The sequence below is a fragment of the Hyperoodon ampullatus genome, assembly GCF_949752795.1.
Source record: "Hyperoodon ampullatus genome assembly, chromosome: X".
NCBI lineage: Eukaryota > Metazoa > Chordata > Mammalia > Artiodactyla > Ziphiidae > Hyperoodon > Hyperoodon ampullatus.
This window is the reverse complement of record NC_136913.1, coordinates 29,610,980-29,630,346: the sequence shown is the minus strand read 5'-3', so window position 1 is coordinate 29,630,346 and position 19,367 is coordinate 29,610,980. Positions and strand designations below refer to the sequence as shown.

The window sequence follows — 19,367 nt, the reverse complement described above, 5'->3', positions numbered from 1 at the left end:
ACCTTGAACAGTGTTTCACTATCCAAGTGGAAAAACTTTCCTAGCTCTGATTTTCCAAAAATAATGTAGCTTGGGTTTTCTTTACTGCTAGCCACTTTATTACCAGTCTGAAAGAAAAGGAAAAAATATATAAGCTGCTCCCAGTATAAAATACAGAGCAAAGACAAGAACATTTCATTGGCTTTGATTTCCCTAGAGTCTACCTCCAAACTAATTTACTTCCTATTCAAGGAAATCATAAGTTCGGATTAAGATCTTATCCAATCTTTACTTTTTTCTTCCCCTTGAATGAAAAAAATAAGTAAAACTTATTCACCTGGCAAAGCCTGAATACTTTATATTTTTCTTTACCAATTCCACAACCTGTATAATTGTTATTGAGAAGGACTTTTTAAATTAAATCAGTTGCTCAGCCGTGAGGATAATCAAAATCATTTTGAAAGATTGTTAAATGTGTATTAATGAAAAGTTGGAAACTTTGAATTTTTCTATCATGGTACTATATAAAGTATCTACATTAGGATACTTTATAAATTATACTTATAATTTTTAAATTATACTTAAAATGTCATAAATAATACTTTGGCTCAAATTGTTACACTTAAATTAGTTTTATTATTATTGAAATCGGCTTCTTGTGTTTCTAATTTTTCTTTTTTTCTTTTTTCCTTTTTGAAAAAAAAAAATTCAGCTCCTAGTCAGACTGTTACTCTGGTGACACAACCTGTGGTTACCAAGGAAACTGCCCTCTCCAAACTAGAAATGCCATCTTCCTTGCTGTTGGAGGTACCTGCTCTGGCAGATTTCAACCGGGTTTGGACAGAACTTACCGACTGGCTGTCTCTGCTTGATCGTGTTATAAAATCACAGAGGGTGATGGTGGGTGATCTTGAAGACATCAACGAGATGATCATCAAGCAGAAGGTATGGGGGAAAAAAGAGGAAAGCTGGCAGAGGTTTATCTTTAAAGTGAAGATTTTCCACAAGTCATTTCCCACCAGTTTTTAGGTAGCTTTTCTCTGTGAGCCAACACACTACTCTCTGTACTCTGTTCAGTCTAAGCATGATCAAGGAAACAAATGAATGCAGTTGTCTAAAACAACCATAAATTACAAAGGAATAATACAAGTAAAAAAGCTTAGCCCTTAAAGTATAGTTGGCTTAATTAAATTCACTAAACATCTGATATTTTTAAAACCTATTTTATATCAAATAAAGAGCTCATTTGAGCTGTTTACATTTGAAGTGTTTGTTTTGGCACTCTGCAGCCATAATATATTACAGAATCAAATATAATAATCTGGGAATTGGTTGTTCACTCTTCTGAGTTGTCCATGCCAATTCTCCTCCTCCAACGATAAGGATAATTGAAAATAAACTACAAATAAAAAAAGAGAAAAGTAACAAAACATAATATATTTTAAAATACCTTAGATCTTAATATTCGTATTTATTTAATGCCGTACTCAAATAAACATGTTTTTAATACGATTGCATTTCTCAGCCTCATTGGAATACATTCTGCAAAATTATGTCATCAATGAGAAACATCAGAATACATTGACTTAAATATGGTTTACTTAGCTAAAACAAATACATCTTTTATATTTCTGAATGAATTAAAAAAGTAGATTTGAAAGGTTTATATGCTATAGCTTTTTTCACTTGTAAATGATGTTCAAGTCTTTTCTAAAGAAGTAATAAATTGTACTGAAGTTGTTTAGCTGGTATAGAACTACTTTTTGGAAAAACAGGGACTAGGGCAGACAGATTTCTTTTTAAAATGAACTTCAGCAATTCAGTAGGAATGAAAATAATTTAATAGTAAACAACCTGCATTTAAAGTGTCTTAATCTTAGACTCAGAGGACCTGAATTCAGTGGTCTTTTTTCTTTTCCTTTTTTTTTTGTGATACGTGGGCCTCTTACTGCTGTGGCCTCTCCCGTTGCGGAGCACAAGCTCCGGACACGCAGGCTCAGCGGCCATGGCTCACGGGCCCAGCCGCTCCGCGGCATGTGGGATCTTCCCGGACCGGGGCACGAACCCGTGTCCCCTGCAGCGGCAGGAGGACTCTCAACCACTGCGCCACCAGGGGAGCCCCAGTGGTCTTTTTTTGTCATTTGCAAATGGCATGATTGTGGTCAAATCATGCTCTGGATCTTGGTTTCCTCTTCTAGGTAGGTACAGGGCACAAAGGATTCACATACACCATATAGTGTTAGATATGTGTGAATATAAAGATATGTAAATATTATATAAATATATATGTATAGTTTGTTTTACTACTGCTTTATAACAAGTATTAGTAGCCAAATTTTTCCAAAAAAGCAACTGAAGCTCATAGATGTCACACTCCTAATAAGTAGCAGAGCAAAGATTCAAATCCAAGTCTGTTTGGTGCCTAAGCCTGTGTTCTTACTACGTATACTGCCTGCCAGTATTAACTGTAAATGTGGCTACCATTTGGTGATATATGTGTATTTGAATATATAGTGTATGTCAGACACAAAGCTAAGCATTTTACAATTGCAGTGTGCTGATACATAAAGAAACAAGAGGTACATTCTTTCACAATATCATACTGAGCTATTCCAGTACTTCCGGGAGTATTCCTAACCAGAGGAGACAGTATGTTATAATGTTTAAAGCATGGGCTTTGAAATTAGATTGTATGGGTTTAAAGTTTGGCTCCTCTACTATAGCTGTGTGACCTTGGGTAAGTTATTCAACCTCCTTGAACCTGAGGTCATCTATCTATACAATGTGGATAATGATACTATCTTCCTTATAGGTGGTCATGAGGATTAAATTAGGTACTACATGAAAATGCTTCCCACCTTGCCTTGATTACTGCAAGTATTCAATGTTAGTAATTAATATTAGGTGCTAAGCAAACTATGTAAGTCTGACTATTCATGGTATTTGTGTTGTGCAAACTGTATGTCATATAATAATATTACGTGAAAATAAGAGCTCATTTCCACACCTGGACCCCATTCTGCTAATGACATTATGGCCTCCTGTAAAAGCCACTAGATACTAGAGTGGGAAAGATAATCCACACTCCTTTGTAAAATGTTTGATGCCTCTTCAAAGTGATAGTCTTTAACTACAGGTCCAAAAGTAATTCAGAGGAGAAGTTCAAGTGCCATGTCTAGGGTCACAGAAAGCCAGTACAGTTGTCAGTCCCACAGGGGATTCGTTCTGGAATCCACCATGGATAACAAAATCTGGAGATGCTCAAGTCCCATAGTTGGCCCTCCATATCCGTGGATTCTGCACTGTGGATTCTGCATCTGCAGATACGGGGGGCCGATTGTATTTTTATTGAAAAAAAAAGTCCCGGTATAATTGGACTTGCATAGTTCAAACCTGTGTCATTCAAGGGTCAACTGTATTATAAATGTTCACACACACACACACACACACACACACACACACACACACACATATACACCTGTAATCTCTCTTCTCTTGCTAAATAGTGGGGATGATTTTCCTGCTTCTTCCCCTTATATTAAAAAAAATTATAAAGATATTGTCAATTCCTGCCTTGTATAGCTACAGTCACTAAATGGTCAGTAAAATGACCCTAAATAAACATTAAACAAATGTGTGTGTGTGTGGAGGGTTATAAAAAAGAGAGGTGAGTTTGGGGAAGTATTGATTGTAATATCAGGGAAGAAATATTTCCTCTATATAGAGTTTTAAATAAAGCAATTCTAATTTTACTGTTTGAGGTGTGAGAAATGATGCAGTGTTCCACATGTGCTTTATAAACTGTAAAACACTATCAATGTCTATTTACTCATATATTCTTTTAGTAAATTTTTATTGAGCGATTACTAAGTGCCTGGGAAATACAGAGTTAGACAAGATAGGAATGCACAGATTAAAGAAGATGATGCGAATAAAAAGCAATAATAGCACTGTGATAGAAATAAATTTCAGGATAATACCTAGCACATATTTAGGGTTAATGATGCTAGTCACTGATCTAAATAATTTGTGTGTATCACTTAATGCTTACAACAACACTGTGAGATTTATTTTTTATATTTTTTTAAATTTTTTTTGCGGTACGCGGGCCTCTCACTGTTGTGGCCCCTCCCGTTGCGGAGCACAGGCTCCAGACACGCAGGCTCAGCGGCCATGGCTCACGGGCCCAGCCGCTCCGCGGCATGTGGGATCTTCCTGGACCGGGGCAGGAACCCGTGTCCCCTGCATTGGCAGGCGGACTCTCAACCACTGCGCCACCAGGGAAGCCCAACACTGTGAGATTTATACTAAAGCACAGTGAGTGCTTGTGTAAGTAATGTTGTAAGTAACTTGCTCAACGTCAAGTAGTAAAAAGATAGCAATGAGATTTGAACCTAAGCAGTCTGGTTCCAGAATCCCCACCCTTAGGCGCCGTAGTTTTCCACTTCCCTGGGAATCTTTGGGCAATGCTCTAGGGACTTACTTCATGGAGAGGACATCTAACTAAGCCAAGGAGGAGAAGAGATGTCAGGAAAAGCTTCTTGAAGAAGATAAAATCTAAGCCAAGCATTAAAGAACAACTTGGAATTAACCAGGTAGATAAAATGACAAAGGCGATCCTGGCAGAAGGAACTGTGCTTTTCACTGAAGTAAATAAACAGTGCAGTATGTGATAGAAATTGTGATTCCATCTGGCTGAAACTAAGCGGATGAGGAAGAAATGTATGAGGTTGCATAGAGAAGGGTAGGACTAAAAAATGGGGACCCTTCCTTGCCAGACTAAGGAGGGTTTTTTAAAAAATTATAATTAACATACAATATTATAATAGTTTCAGGTGTATAACCTAGTGATTTGATATTTTTATCTGATACAAATTTGTATGATTTAATGCGTTAATCCGTTATAAAATAAACCACGATACAGAACTATTACAATACAGACTAAGGAGTTTTGATTATGGCCTGCAGGTGGTAACAACCTTGAAAGGATTTTAAAAAGAGAAGTAAAATCATCAAATGTAGTGTAGTTGCATATTAGGTAGGTTTCTCTCCATGCAAGCAATGGAAAGTACCCTCTGATTAAATCAAGCAGAAAGTAAACGCTGTAATTAGCTTGAAGGCAATGGAAAAAGACCTAGAAAAAACGGACCTGAGTATGCCTGGGCATTTAGTTAGCAGGTACTATTTGAGTCTCTTTGTGATCCTCTTTTGCTTTGTACTGTGTAACTGTTCAAAATTTAAAGTCCTGGGAGGAGTCCAGTTGACCATGCTTGGGTCACACCCCCATCTCTTAGCTAGAGGAGAGCAGAGAACACTGATTTAAAACCCTTTCCTTCCAAAGCTCCTTACACTGGGGGAGAGATCATTTCCTCACCCCTCCTCCCAATGTAAGCAATATGTTTATCTATTTTAACTTTGCAATATGGAGACCTGAAATAAAACTATTTATGCCCCAGTACTCTAAATATAAGTTTGTTTGACACCTGCACATACAGTAGTTGGTTCTCAAAAAAAATGTAGATTGTGAGGGAGCTTCAAGATGGCAGAAGAGTAAGACGCAGAGATGACCTTCCTCCCCACAGATACATCAGAAATACATCTACATGTGGAACAACTCCTACAGAACACCTACTGAACGCTGGCAGAAGACCTCAGACCTCCCAAAAGGCAAGAAACTCCCCACGTACCTGGGTAAGGCAAAAGAAAAAAGAAAAAACAGAGACAAAAGAATAGGGATCGGACCTGCACCAGTGGGAGGGAGCCGTGAAGGAGGAAAGGTCTCCACACACTAGAAGCCCCTTCACGGGCGGAGTCTGCGGGTGGTGGAGTGGGGAAGCTTCAGAGCCGCGGAGGAGAGCACAGCAACAGGGGTGCAGAGGGCAAAGCGGAGAGATTCCCGCACAGAGGAGCGGTGCCAACCAGCACTCACCAGCCCGAGAGGCTTGTCTGCTCACCCGCCGGGGTGGGCGGGGCTGGGAGCTGAGGCTCAGGCTTCGGTTGGAGCGCAGGGAGAGGAAATAAATTCAAAAATAAACAAATGGGACCTAATGAAACTTGAAAGCTTTTGCACAGCAAAGGAAACCATAAACAAGATGAGAAGAGAGTCCTCAGAATGGGAGAAAATATTTGCAAATGAAGCAACTGACAATGGATTAATCTCCAAAAGTTACAAGCAGCTCATGCAGCACAATATCAAAAACGCAAGCTCAATCCAAAAATGGGCAGAAGACCTAAATAGACATTTCTCCAAAGAAGATATACAGATTGCCAACAAACACATGAAAGAATTATCAACATCATTAATCATTAGAGAAATGCAAATCAAAACTACAATGAGATATCATCTCACACCTGTCAGAATGGCCATCATCAAAAAATGTACAAAGAATAAATGCTGGAGAGGATGTGGAGAAAAGGGAACCCTCTTGCACTGTTGGTGGGAATGTAAATTGATACAGCCACTATGGAGAACAGTATGGAGGTTCCTTAAAAAAGTAAAAATAGAACTACCATATGACCCAGCAATCCCACTACTGGGCATATACCCTGAGAAAACCATAATTCAGAAAGAGTCATGTACCAAAATGTTCATTGCAGCTCTATTTACAATAGCCAGGACACGGAAGCAACCAAAGTGTCCATTGACAGTGAATGGATAAAGAAGATGTGGCACATATATACCATGGAATATTACTCAGCCATAAAAAGAAACGAAATTGAGTTGTTTGTAATGAGGTGGATGGACCTAGAGTCTGTCATACAGAGTGAAGTAAGTCAGAAAGAGAAAAAATACCCTATGCTAACACATATATATGGAATCTAAAAAACAAAAAAATGGTCATGAAGAACCTAGGGGTAGGATGGGAATAAAGACACAGACCTACTAGAGAATGGACTTGAGGATATGGGTAGGGGGAAGGGTCAGCTGTGACAAAGTGAGAGAGTGGCATGGACATATATACACTACCAAACGTAAAACAGATAGCTAGTGGGAAGCAGCCGCACAGCACAGGGAGATCAGCTGGGTGCTTTGTGACCACCTAGAGGGGTGGGATAGGGAGGGTGGGAGGGAGGGAGACACAAGAGGGAAGAGATATGAGAACATATGTATACGTATAACTGATTTACTTTGTTATAAAGCAGAAACTAACACACCATTGTAAAGCAATTATACTCCAATAAAGATGTTTACAAGTAAATAAATAAATAAATATCATGGAGATAATAAAAAAGAGGATGCATTTATAGTACAACAAAATGTTACTCTTCATTAATAATTATTTTCTCATTTCATAATATTGTTCTAATCAATTTTGCTCCAAATATTGCAATAATGTCTCAATCTTGAATATATTGTTAAATATTTAGAGCTTTATATTTACACAGATTTCACAATAAAAGATTACAATATAAAAAATGTAGGGGCTTCCCTGGTGGCGCAGTGGTTGAGAGTCCGCCTGCCGATGCAGGGGACACGGGTTCGTGCCCCGGTCTGGGAAGATCCCACATGCCGCAGAGCGGCTGGGCCCGTGAGCCATGGCCACTGAGCCTGTGCTCCGGAGCCTGTGCTCCGCAAGGGGAGAGGCCACAACAGTGAGAGGCCCGCCTACCGCAAAAAAAAAAAAAAAAAAATGTAGATTGCTTTATGGATAATGTGAATGAAATGTGATAAAGAAGCTTCATTTTTAGCAGAGATTAGAGCTGGGGGATTGTAATTGTAGCTGCGGAGCATCAGAAATTAGCGATGATGTAATAAAACATCTTATGACTCTGGGAAAACTTAGTTTCAAATTTATTAACTTCAGATCAAACTTCAGACATGCAGTGATTAAAATATAGTCCCCAGAAAGGGAATAAGGACACGGCATTTGAATAAGTTAGCTTTTCATAGTTGTAGATCTTGAATTGAAAAAATCACACATTTGATATTAAGTTTCTGTTCTCCTTTAGCATAAGTTGTTTAATTAAATTCTTATTTTAGAAAACAGGGGGCTGCTACCATTTAGAAATGAAAATAATTTTTACTAAGTGAATTACATTAAGCAAGAAATGGAAGTTAAAATTACAACTATAATTTTTAAAAGATTGTTAAATATAGCCATTTAAAACATTAAGCAACTCGACTGCTTAATTTTAGAGTAAAAATTAAACCACTATATTGTAGAGGAATAGAGTTGTGTGTGAAATATGCAAATTAAGCCTTTAAAAGTAAAACATACATGAAGCTCTAGGTTTATTTTCTAAAATTGTGAATTTATAGCAGAGGATGACTTGTAATTTATAGTTTAGTGTCAGAGAAATCTGATTAAAAAATGCTTTTCCTATTTCATCACATGTTTAAGTAAAATAGCTCTGAAATAAAATTGTTGTGACAGTTATTCACAGTTTTCTTTTACTGGCACAATCTATCCAATGAAAGAGAAAATATGTCTAGAGTTTTTCTCTGAAAGTTATGATTAAATGTGACCCTTAGGGAAAGGAAAGAAGGAGAGACAGGGGAAGGAGAAGAGGGAAGGAAAGGAAGAAGAGGAGGGAAGGAAGGAGGGAAGAACAGGAAAGAAAGGGAGGGAGGAAGGTGAGAAGGAGAGAGAGAGGTTGCGGATAGAGAGTCGTGGCTGGCAGATCTGGGGACAGGTTGTGGCAATGGATAACTGTAATGTTATCAATAGGTAGGATTTAGGTGGCCATTTGATATTGTTATTTTTCCTACTACTGGTCTCTGATTGCCTGTGCTAAGCAAATTATAGTCTTTTTTCAAGTCATCTTGGCCAGGTGTTCAGGGTAATTCACCACTAAATCTGAACCACAGGCACTTGTATTGCATAAAGAATCGGCGAAGAGTTTTAGCCTCTAATAAGACCTCTCCAGATTGGGGTTGAGACAAATTGGCCAATCTGGACAAGATGACAATAGCATTGTTCAAGATTCATTTTTAGCTGCACATTATATTGCTACCTGGGAGATTTCATTATCCAAAGATTGAACAAGCAGTCTTAGTAGGTCCAGTGTATATTTAAATGGGAAATAATTACTTGGATATGCTTAATTTTTTTATTGTTAAGGTCAAAGTCTTTAATAAAAATTCTATGATTATTTTTTAAACTCTGGCTATATCTACACAAAGAGCAATTGAATGGCTCCAGAATCATTCTGATTATAACTTTTGTTGAATAAATTCAACCACAGTCTGATGACAAAAGAACTTGTCTAGCATGGACTTAGAAGGATTAATGGAACAAAGTTGGGGGTGGGTGGGAAATGGCACTGATTGTTTAAACTAAAAACAAAACAGAATGTTTCTTGGCATTATTCTCTTGCCATGAGCATAGCAGAAAAGTGGGTATTACAAATAGTTTTTCCCTCATTCAATCAATGAGAAAGGTTACAGACAATATAGTAACATGGTCTAAGGTCACTTAATGAATGTAGATGCCCTAACGTAAATACAGACCTCGTGGGGAATAGATGTTTCTTCTTTTTCTTTTTCTGTGAGCCCCACCACGCCCCTTCTTAAACATCTCCTCATTTCTCCACCAAAGTTGTAACAGAACACACTAAAACTAAACAGTTTATTTCCGTTGGTATCCAACGGATTTCACAAGTTAGATGACAGTCATCTTAGTGTGAGGAGATTGATGATTCTGTTTTTCTCTTTTCTCAAACAACCATTCAGCCCTGATCAGCTCATCTGTTCATTTCTGCACAACCTTGTTTAAGAAGCACCGTACCAGAGTTTGCTGTCTTTCCATATATGGAAGGTGTATGTTGCATTCTACAAAGAATAATGTTGTACTATGTTTGGCTGAAGATATTTGCAAATTTGTACTGCAATTATCTTCTGACAAATGTACATGTCCCCTGTAGAAAGCTCATCACTCTGGATCGCTGTTCTACATGCATGCAATTTTCTTTCCTTACCCAATGAGAGCCAAATTCGCTGTTATCTTCACTGGAGATTGTTAAAATATGTCAGTGTCAGTAATATGATTTATACTCTCATAGATCATGACAAAATTAACTCCCATAAATACAAAGCTCATAGTGTTACAAACACAAACAATTCCCATTTTCAAAATATTATAATAACCTTTTTATGGAAAATGGTATCAGACACATTTTTTGCTTAAAGATAAACATAAGCTTTACCAAACCACATATCCCAATGTCTGTGAATGGAAATGCATATCTTACTACATTTCAATTCAATTCACTGTAAAATTTTGTCAAAACCTTATCAGGTAAAACTGAACCATAATATTTACATGGATTCTGATAAAAGCCAGTATATTGTATTTTCAATGAAATATCAGTGGGATTTTGATAAGGAAGTTTATGTTTGTTATTGTTTTTATTTATTTTTTTAATTTTTTTTTAGTTACTGGTTTTAAATAGTGAATTATATTTATAAATGTCCTTGCTTGGGTTTAGATCGAGATTCCTTTACATGAAATGGCTTTTATTTTTTTCATAAAAATACCTAAAATCTGGGATCTTCTTTCTTCTATAAGAAAGCAGTATAATTCAGTGTGTTTTAATCTTTTTTGAAAGCTGCATAATGTTATTATACCCTAAATATTATTACCTGCTTTGGGAGCTTTTATCATTTGGGGTCCTTGATGTCTATAACTGAAGTTACAATGTGTTATAAAGTAGGTTCTTATTACTCTGAATGTTAGGGTAATGTTAGATAATGTTAATGTCAGGTACATGGTTCTTTGTTCATTCATTCCTTAATTCAACAAATAGTCTTTGAAAACCCATGTTACAGAGAACATTAGGAAATGACATTGGAAAGAGATAGTGGAATAAGAGTTTGGATTGGGCTTCCCTGGTGGCACAGTGGTTGAGAGTCCGCCTGCTGATGCAGGGGACACGGGTTCGTGCCCCGGTCCGGGAAGATCCCACATGCCACGGAGCGGCTGGGCCCGTGAGCCATGGCCGCTGAGCCTGCGCGTCCGGAGCCTGTGCTCCGCAACGGGAGAGGCCACAACAGTGAGAGGCCCGCATACCGCAAAAAAAAAAAAAAAAAGAAAGAAAGAGTTTGGATTTAAATTTGATTTCCTGTGTATGTCAGCGAATAATTGAGAAAGAGATAAACCATTGATCACACATCACTATTAGTAAGTGTTTTTGTTCATTTATCCACAGTTTTCTGTATATGATTACTTGGGTTACAGTGATAAATACATATATGTATACATGGTACTAAAATACCTATAAAGTGGTAGATATTTTTAATAGTCTACTAATATTTTCTTTCCTCCATCAAATGCCTACTTTGGAGACCCCTGAATTACAATGTCATGTAGATTCATTAGAAATATAATGACTACCTTTTAATGGCTTTTGATATAAGACTCTTTTCATTCATCTTTTATTTATTGAACACATGCTGGTGAAAGATAACATCAATGTTATCTGCTCTCGGGGATTAAAAATAAGAATAATTTAGGCTCCAATTTTAGAGTGCATCTTCTGTGAAGGAAGCATAAAAATCAGAGTGATAATTGCCACAAGAGAAAAAAGTGCTCTGGTGTTTTCAATCATATATTAGAATGAATGAATCATTTATTTTCTTCCTCTTAATATGTGCCTCCCTCCCTGATATAGAAGGCAGTTAAACTAGACTTCTCTTTCCAGATGTCTTGTTAATTTTTATTTAATAACCTAGGGGTGAAAATTTATTTTTGCATATGTTCTAATGTTTTAAAATTTCATAAACTAAGCTGGTTGGTAAATTTCCAAGGTTATCATAGCTTCACTGTTTTTGAGAGAGAGGCAGTAGCATGTTGGCCGTGTTTTGTGAACTTTTATCAATTTACTAAAAATAATACCAGAGTTTCTAGAGTGAATTAATCACTAGAGTGATTAATTCTTTACTAGATTTATAAAAATGACTTTAAATATAGTTTTAGTAATTCATAAAACCTTCCAGATTTCCTTATCTTTATATTTTACATTCTGTATAAACAAGTAGCATCATATTCAAGAATTATGTATTTCCTATGATTTATTCAAGGAAAAAATATCTTCTGTCTTATTTATCTCAAGATAATGCTTTGAATTACCTGACATATTCTCCCTTCAATTATGGCAGCAGGATAAACTTTGTAATGATAGGCTTTACCCTCTCTCCACAAACTGATTTCATCTCTGTTAAACTCTAGGATTATTTTGAAACCTTCCAACTAGAAGTAAGAAAAAATAAAACCATGGAAAAGGGTTGGGGCAAAAGAACATAGATCAATCTCTACTTAAGGAAGTGGAGCGAAGAGAATAATTTACACTTAACTCCTTCATGCTTTTTCCCCATAAAACTGAAAGGACTAGAGTATGGTGAGAGGGAAAATAATCTGTAGTAGCTCTGCTGAGGCTAAGCTTTTCTGTCATGTCATATTATATGAAAATTATAAAAAGCTGCCACTTGTAGAACCATGAATGCCCTTTGAGAAATTTGACATAAAATTCAAACTGCCACTTTACCACACTACCTATGTTCGATTTTATTTTATTTTTTTTAGTTGTATGATAGGTGTTAGGTACTAAAAGGAGACAGTTATTGGGGGCAGATAATAGCAGTTGGAAAGAATGCAAGCAGGCAAGAAGCTGTATATAATGAGATTTTACAATAAAATGGTACTCTAAGTCAAAATGAGGATGTATTTTATTTTTAGCATTAGGAAACTTTTTAGATGAGAACTGTGCAACCATTTCAAGGTATGAGTTCTAATCAAATCCAATTATGAAATAACCACATCAATGTCTTAGGGTTCCTTCACACTCCTTAAAGTTGATTACAATGATTAGAAATGTAGAGTTGACTGGTTTGTCAGAACATTGAAGCCTTTGAGGTCTTGCCCTGCCTTCTCAGTGAAATTTGTTTTGAAAGCTCCAATCTGTATTGGTCTTTTTAATCAGTGATTGACTACAAAATTATTTTGTCCTTTAACTGTATGTTTTCTTGTAAAGTTGCTTCTATTGTCTTGAACCTCTTTTTTTTTTTTTAAATCCTACCCATCCTTTTTTCACTTTATTTTATACTTTTTTTTTTTTCACTGCATTGGGTCTTTGTTGCTGTGCCCGGGCTTTCTCTAGTTGCAGCAAGCAGGGGCTACTCTTTGTTGCGATGCGTGGCTTCTCATTGCCGTGGCTTCTCTTGTTGCACAGCACGGGCTCTAGGCACATGGGCTTCAGTAGTTGTGGCACGTGGGCTCTAGAGCGCAGGCTCAGTAGTTGTGGCGCACGGGCTTAGTTGCTCCGCAGCATGTGGGATCTTCCTGGACCAGGGCTCGAACCCATGTCACCTGCGTTGGCAGGCAGATTCTTAACCACTGTGCCACCAGGGAAGTCCAATGTCTTGGACCTCTCTTATAAACATTTATTGTCATTTGACTTTTTATTTTTTTGTATTTTAGCCCTTGAAATGAATTTAAATTCCCTTAAAGACAGGCATACTATTCTATTTGCTTTAGCAGCTAAGGACATGCTAGGTGTTTTACAAATTTTGTTGACTTACTTTATCTTCATGAATGACTAGTTTTACTTAGCATTTGAAGTTTAACAATCTGTTATAGAGCTGTTTGCATATTTATGTTTATTTTTTAAATGCAGCATGATTTATGTCTGTTTTTGGTCAGTGATGAATGAAAGACTCCTGGGAATTAAATTTGCCACATCAAGCAAAAACAATTATAATTTTAGACTCTAAGAATTTTAGGAATTAAAGGACCTTTTTTCCCCAGTTAATACAGTTAGGATTGAGTTTGGCTGCATATAGGAAAATCTTCTTAACAGTAGCTTATCCAGACAGGAGTTTATTTTTCTCACAAAACAAGACCTTCAGAATTATGTATTCCAGGGTAAGTCCAATAGCCACAAAATCATGTATCCCAACTCTTCCTTTAGCCATCCCCAGCCATCCTCAACATTTGGCTTTCATTCCTTCCTGTGGTCTCAAGGTGGCTCCACTGCCACAAAGCACTATATCTTTGTCTTAAAATGGAAAAGAGGGGGAAATGGGGAGAGTAAATGCATGTGCCCGGGTGTGTCAGCTCCTACTTAAAAAGAAAGCAAAAGCTTTTCTGGCAGCCCCACATAGAAGAGGTCTACTTACACCACAGAAATGTGTCACATGACCTCTCCTAGCTTTGAGAGATCCTGGGAGGGTAGAGTATTTTAAATAAGTAGTTGTGTTTCTTTGTTTATAATTCAGAATAAAACTGGTGACCTAATCCTAAAACCCTGCTGTTCTGAACAAAATTTGGATTTTTTTAGTGAAGAAGGAAAGAACAGATATTGGGTAGGCAACTAGTTATGTCTGATAGTATACTCTTAACTAGAGCATATTTCTCTACTTTAGACTTAAGTAGCTTTTAATTACCTAAAAATGATGTGATTGTTTTCCTGTCTTCTTAGTTCTCTCATTGCAGATGGCATGGAGGTGTGAATGTGAAAGAATAACCCTTGGATGAATGTTTATTAGTAGACATCATTTATTTTACTTCACAATCAGACTGTACAAAGGTCACTGAAAACAATGTAAATTCAGTGGAAAATTAAAATGCATTGTGTTTATATTTCCTCTTCTGTTCTCAAGGAATCACTTCCTAATTAACCACAGGTGTTGTCTGTAATTCTCTAAATCTGCAATGTCCAATACAGTAGCCACTAGTCATATGTAGCTATTTTAATTTCAGTTAATTAAAAATTTTAAATCACTTCTTTAGTTGCACTAGCCACATTTCAAATGCTCAATAGACACATGTGACTAGTGACTACCATATTGCACAGCACAGATACAGAACGTTTCCATCTCTGCAGAAAGTACTATTGGACATCGCTGTTCTAAATAGCTCTAACACATTAAATTAAATTAAAGAAAAATTATATTATTCATTTCTATCTTCCTACCTCTGAATATTTTTTAAATTGGAGAAAGAGAAAGCAGTCACTTTCATCACAGCTTCAGTAGCCTGACAAATTCTGAAGCGATCCATTAGCATCAATATACATAGCATTAGGTCATCAGTTTTCATATTCTGAACAATTAAGACCCAAACACACTCGTGGAGTTCAAGGAAAAATGTAAGCAATTAAAAGATTAACTGTTCTAGCATGGTGATCAAACAGGAAAACAAGTAATAGGGCCCATTTAATATAAATTTTTTTAAAAAATCAAGTTTTTCCTCCTTGTCTGTGTTGCCCTTTTCATAACATCTTATAACTCCTTTACACGGTCTTCTTGAGCTTTCACTGCAAGCCCCAGTGTTTACTTGGCCACGTGTTCGCTTCATTGCAGCGCTATCCCAAGACCCAAGTACATAGATTTTTCCTTCTTCTTTCTCATCACATTCTCCAGCAAGAACAACCACTCTTGCCTTTCAGAATTAATTGAGATACTGTAAAAAAAGAAAAAAAAAAGGAAGATGATGAGTGTTAAGATTTTGACTAGGAAATGCACTATTTTTCCTAAGTGAGAGAATATCTTAACATTTCCCCGGATGTTTTCTGAAACACTAGATCCATCAGATGTCAATAGATATTTGTCATGAAAAAGTCAAATAAGCTGAGAAATGTACATGGACTTTGCCTATCATAAAGATCCACAATGTACATCCCCATAAGCAAAGTCACTGAAGAGTCCTGCAGGATTGTTAGCATCATTTAGGTCAGCATTTCTCAGTCATTTCTCCATGGAAATCATTTGAGTGGAATATCTGGAGGACCACAGTTTAGAGAATATTAATGTATCTTAGTCACATGTGCATGTCTCTGTGAGTCACTTGATTTCTCTACATGCAATTGTTTTTACCAAATTAACCTTTCAGAAATCTTTCTTCTTGGCACCAAGTCTACAATGTGGAAAGTTGTTGCTAGGATAGCAGTTTTGCCTCTCATTATTATATACCTACCAGGGACCAAGTAGCTAGGCATTCTCCAGAATGAATATCTGAGGGAAAGAATTTAGCACAGCATTCTATAAAATTAGTGTTGTCTATAAAAATATATTTATACATTATAATAATTTATCTTTAAAATATTAATTAGTTATTAAAATCTGCATGAAATTTTACAGGGAAGCACACAATTTAGAGTAGCATTTAAAGGCATTAAAATGCCTATATATGTTTTAGCATTTTTCTGTATAAAACCTAAAAGACAAAAAAACCGCACACTTTCCACATTTTGTTTGAAGTGGAATGCTTTGTCTCTTCATTTGCATGTTCAGTTACAGAGATCTGCAATGGGAATATAAGAATAACCAATTTCTATTTCTATTTATTCTCATTCATATTTAATACTTCATGTTTTCTAAAATACATAATATATTAGTAAAGTAGTACATGTATAAAATTTTGAATAAATATGGATTGGTATGTGTGGGCCAGAATTTTTTAAATGGTAGGTGTGCGCAGTCAAAGTTTGGTGACTACTATTCATCAATGTGTCAGATGTCATCTGTCGCTGGGCCTATTATTAGGTACCCTTGGTACTTCTGATTGTATTACTAATTGTTCCTTCAAGAGAACCTATCATATGATATGAAAGATCTTACGTAGACTTAGCTACTATAAAGGTCTCTCTCATTTATTTTTTTTAAATCTTCTTTACTAAATAGAAAACTACTACTTTTTCAATAGAAAGCAGAGAGATGGAAATCACAGATATTCCCCAAGCCTTTGTCTCTTTAAATATGTTTTTTACAACCAGAAGGCATGTTCTACCTTATTGCTCTTTTTTCTCTGACCCTTAAAGCTTAGGTTTTAAAGTAAAAGTTAATTTGTTTTAAATTGCTTAGAAATATCCTTTATTTGACCAACTTCCAAATTGCATCCTATCTGCTTTTAACCTTTTGTGTTAAACTTCTTAACCAATTTTTTAAGACACAAAAAATGTCATATCTGTTTCTTTAAAAAGGAATATAGGGCCTCCCTGGTGGCGCAGTGGTTGAGAGTCCGCCTGCCGATGCAGGGGATACGGGTTCGTGCCCCGGTCTGGGAGGATCCCATATGCCGCGGAGCGGCTGGGCCCGTGAGCCATGGCTGCTGAGCCTGCGCATCCGGAGCCTGTGCTCCGCAACGGGAGAGGCCACAACAGTGAGAGGCCCGCATACCACAAAAAAAAAAAAAAAAAAAAGGAATATATATTAATTTCCTTACATTGGAAGATTCTTCAGATAATTTAATGGTTGTAATTTTAAGCATTTTGAAAGGTGGGGGAGGGATATTTTTTGATCATGGTGGGTTTTTTTGATCTCCCAGTACATACCTGCTTACTTCAAATACCTATAATTATGTGGCAGTTCATTGTATGCGATCATGATACTCACTGGTATTTTTCAACCTCCTGTTGTTTTTTGTTTTTGTTTTTCTAAGGTATAATCCCAATTCTAGAGCCCTATTTTAGTTCCCTTTTCTTCTCAGTTTTATTTATATTTTGAAATCAGGGTCAGGTGGCCTACAATTCTCTCAAGGAATAGCATATATAACTGATCTGCAAATTCTCTAAAGCTGAGATGCAGTTTTCCTTTCTCATATTCAGAAAGTATGTAGTCAATTATAGCTTTCCTATTAAAAGAGCAATTCCTTGCCCCCAAATATTATGACTATCTAGTCATGCTATCACATTCTTAAATTCTACCTTTAAGAATGAATTTATTTGGCTTTGAGCATTGAATCTAATTATTCTCTGTTGACATGGAAATTTCCTAGAATAATCATGTATAACCTTACAGATAAAGCTCAACTGAATTATTTCTCAACTCCAAACATGTAAGAAATGTTATGTATCTTTGGTTTTTTTTTCCTGAATCAAATAAAATTAGGCTCAGAGACTTTCTTCTAGGGTAGTTGGGGAATCCAGCATCTTTGGTCATTTTTCAGAGTTCCCCCTTCCCTTCAGGATCCTTCAGGAGTCTTAGAGAGGCTTATGGGTATGCAGAAAAGAAATCTCCTAGTTGATATTACAGTTTTACCTTTTTTTCTTGTTAGGAGTCTCAAATATTCTAGGTCATTTTCTAAAATCCAAGGTTGTCCAAAACAAAGAGCTCTTAACACTTTCTGGAGGGAAGAAAATCCAGACTTCAGGGACACAGCCATGCCTGCCATCTAAAAGTGGAAAAGGAAATATACCTGTTTTTTACTTTGAAAGACAAAATACAGTAACTTTCTCAATCAAGTTATCTTACAACCCCGTTCATCAATTTTTAGCAGGCTGCTTGCTAAGAGATTCTGAAAGAAAGCAACAAAGGGAAGCTAAGGAATCCTATGAGGGGTGAGATCTATATGTTAATTCCTACTGTCTATGAGGTTGTCACAGCTAGGGGGCGGCTTAAGGGCATTTGCCTGTCACTGAGCTTACAAAGGGGAAAAATGGGGCTGATTTTTAAAATCACTTTATAGTCCATTCTATGATTTATTGACTAAATCATAATAAATTTAAGAAGGAAAATGAGTGTCATTATTAATAATGCCAGACAGTAAGTGTTGTCCAGGGTAAACTTGATATATAATCACTTCACCTATAGATGAAGAGAGAAAATTAAACAAGTATCAACACTTTGCAAATGGAATTATTTGATGTATAGATTCTTGGAAAACCTTAAGTTAATGTTTTTCATCATCTATTTGAGAAAACCAAAAAGAAAATGGGCAATTGAGGCATGATGAAATAGATTCTATGATTGGGTAAAAAGAAGGTATTCCTTTAGATTAAGTCTGGCCATAAATGAGAATATCTTCAATTGCAACTAATAGAAAATCCAATTCAAACTGGCTTTAATAAGAAAGGGGCTTTATTGACTTATGTAACAAAGAATTGTGTGGGCTTCAGGCATGGCATGCTCAAGGCTCCAACTTCATTGCTCAGTTTTGCCTTCAACATTTTCATAGCAGTTACAGTATACATTTCACATGTCATACTGTATTAAAAAGGAAAGAAAACTTTCTTGACCCTCAAATGAAAGTACTGAGCTTCTCCCTGATTGGACTAGCATATGGACTAACATAAATCCATCCTGAACAAATCCTTGTGGCAAGGAGGATGGGAGTTCCTACCTTTATTCCTTGGTTTCACAGAATGAGATGATGTGAAGGTTACCAACACACCTACCCTAGTCACTACTTCATGTTAAAGGGAGCTGACAGTTGGTCAAGAAAGGTTTCCTAGAGGAGCCAATATTTAAACCAAATGTAATTGCTTTATAACCAGACTAACAGTCTTATAAACATGGTTCATTTTTTGTTTCATTCTATTTTCCTGTTTCTTGGTAGTGTTTCATAAGTAATTCTGAAATGAAAAGTCTAAAAAGGGAAAGTAGACACAGGATACTATCTCTTTCGTTATTTCAAAAAGAATACATATTCATTGTCTTTCATTACACATCAAGA

The 19,367-nt window shown here is 36.4% G+C and overlaps 1 protein-coding gene across 5 annotated transcripts in view; it reads left to right on the top strand.

Moving 5' to 3' along the window:
* DMD (dystrophin) overlaps positions 1–19,367 on the top strand; it is a gene marked incomplete at both ends in the record, with an annotated part of 2,093,893 nt that overhangs the window by 1,435,615 nt on the left and 638,911 nt on the right. For 3 of the 5 annotated variants that reach the window (XM_079728248.1, XM_079728247.1, XM_079728246.1), the window contains one exon: positions 692–924. In XM_079728248.1, the coding sequence (XP_079584374.1) occupies positions 692–924 (233 nt within the window). Of the gene's footprint in view, positions 1–691; positions 925–19,367 lie in introns of those variants that run through there. The other 2 variants (XM_079728250.1, XM_079728249.1) reach the window with 1 other exon arrangement.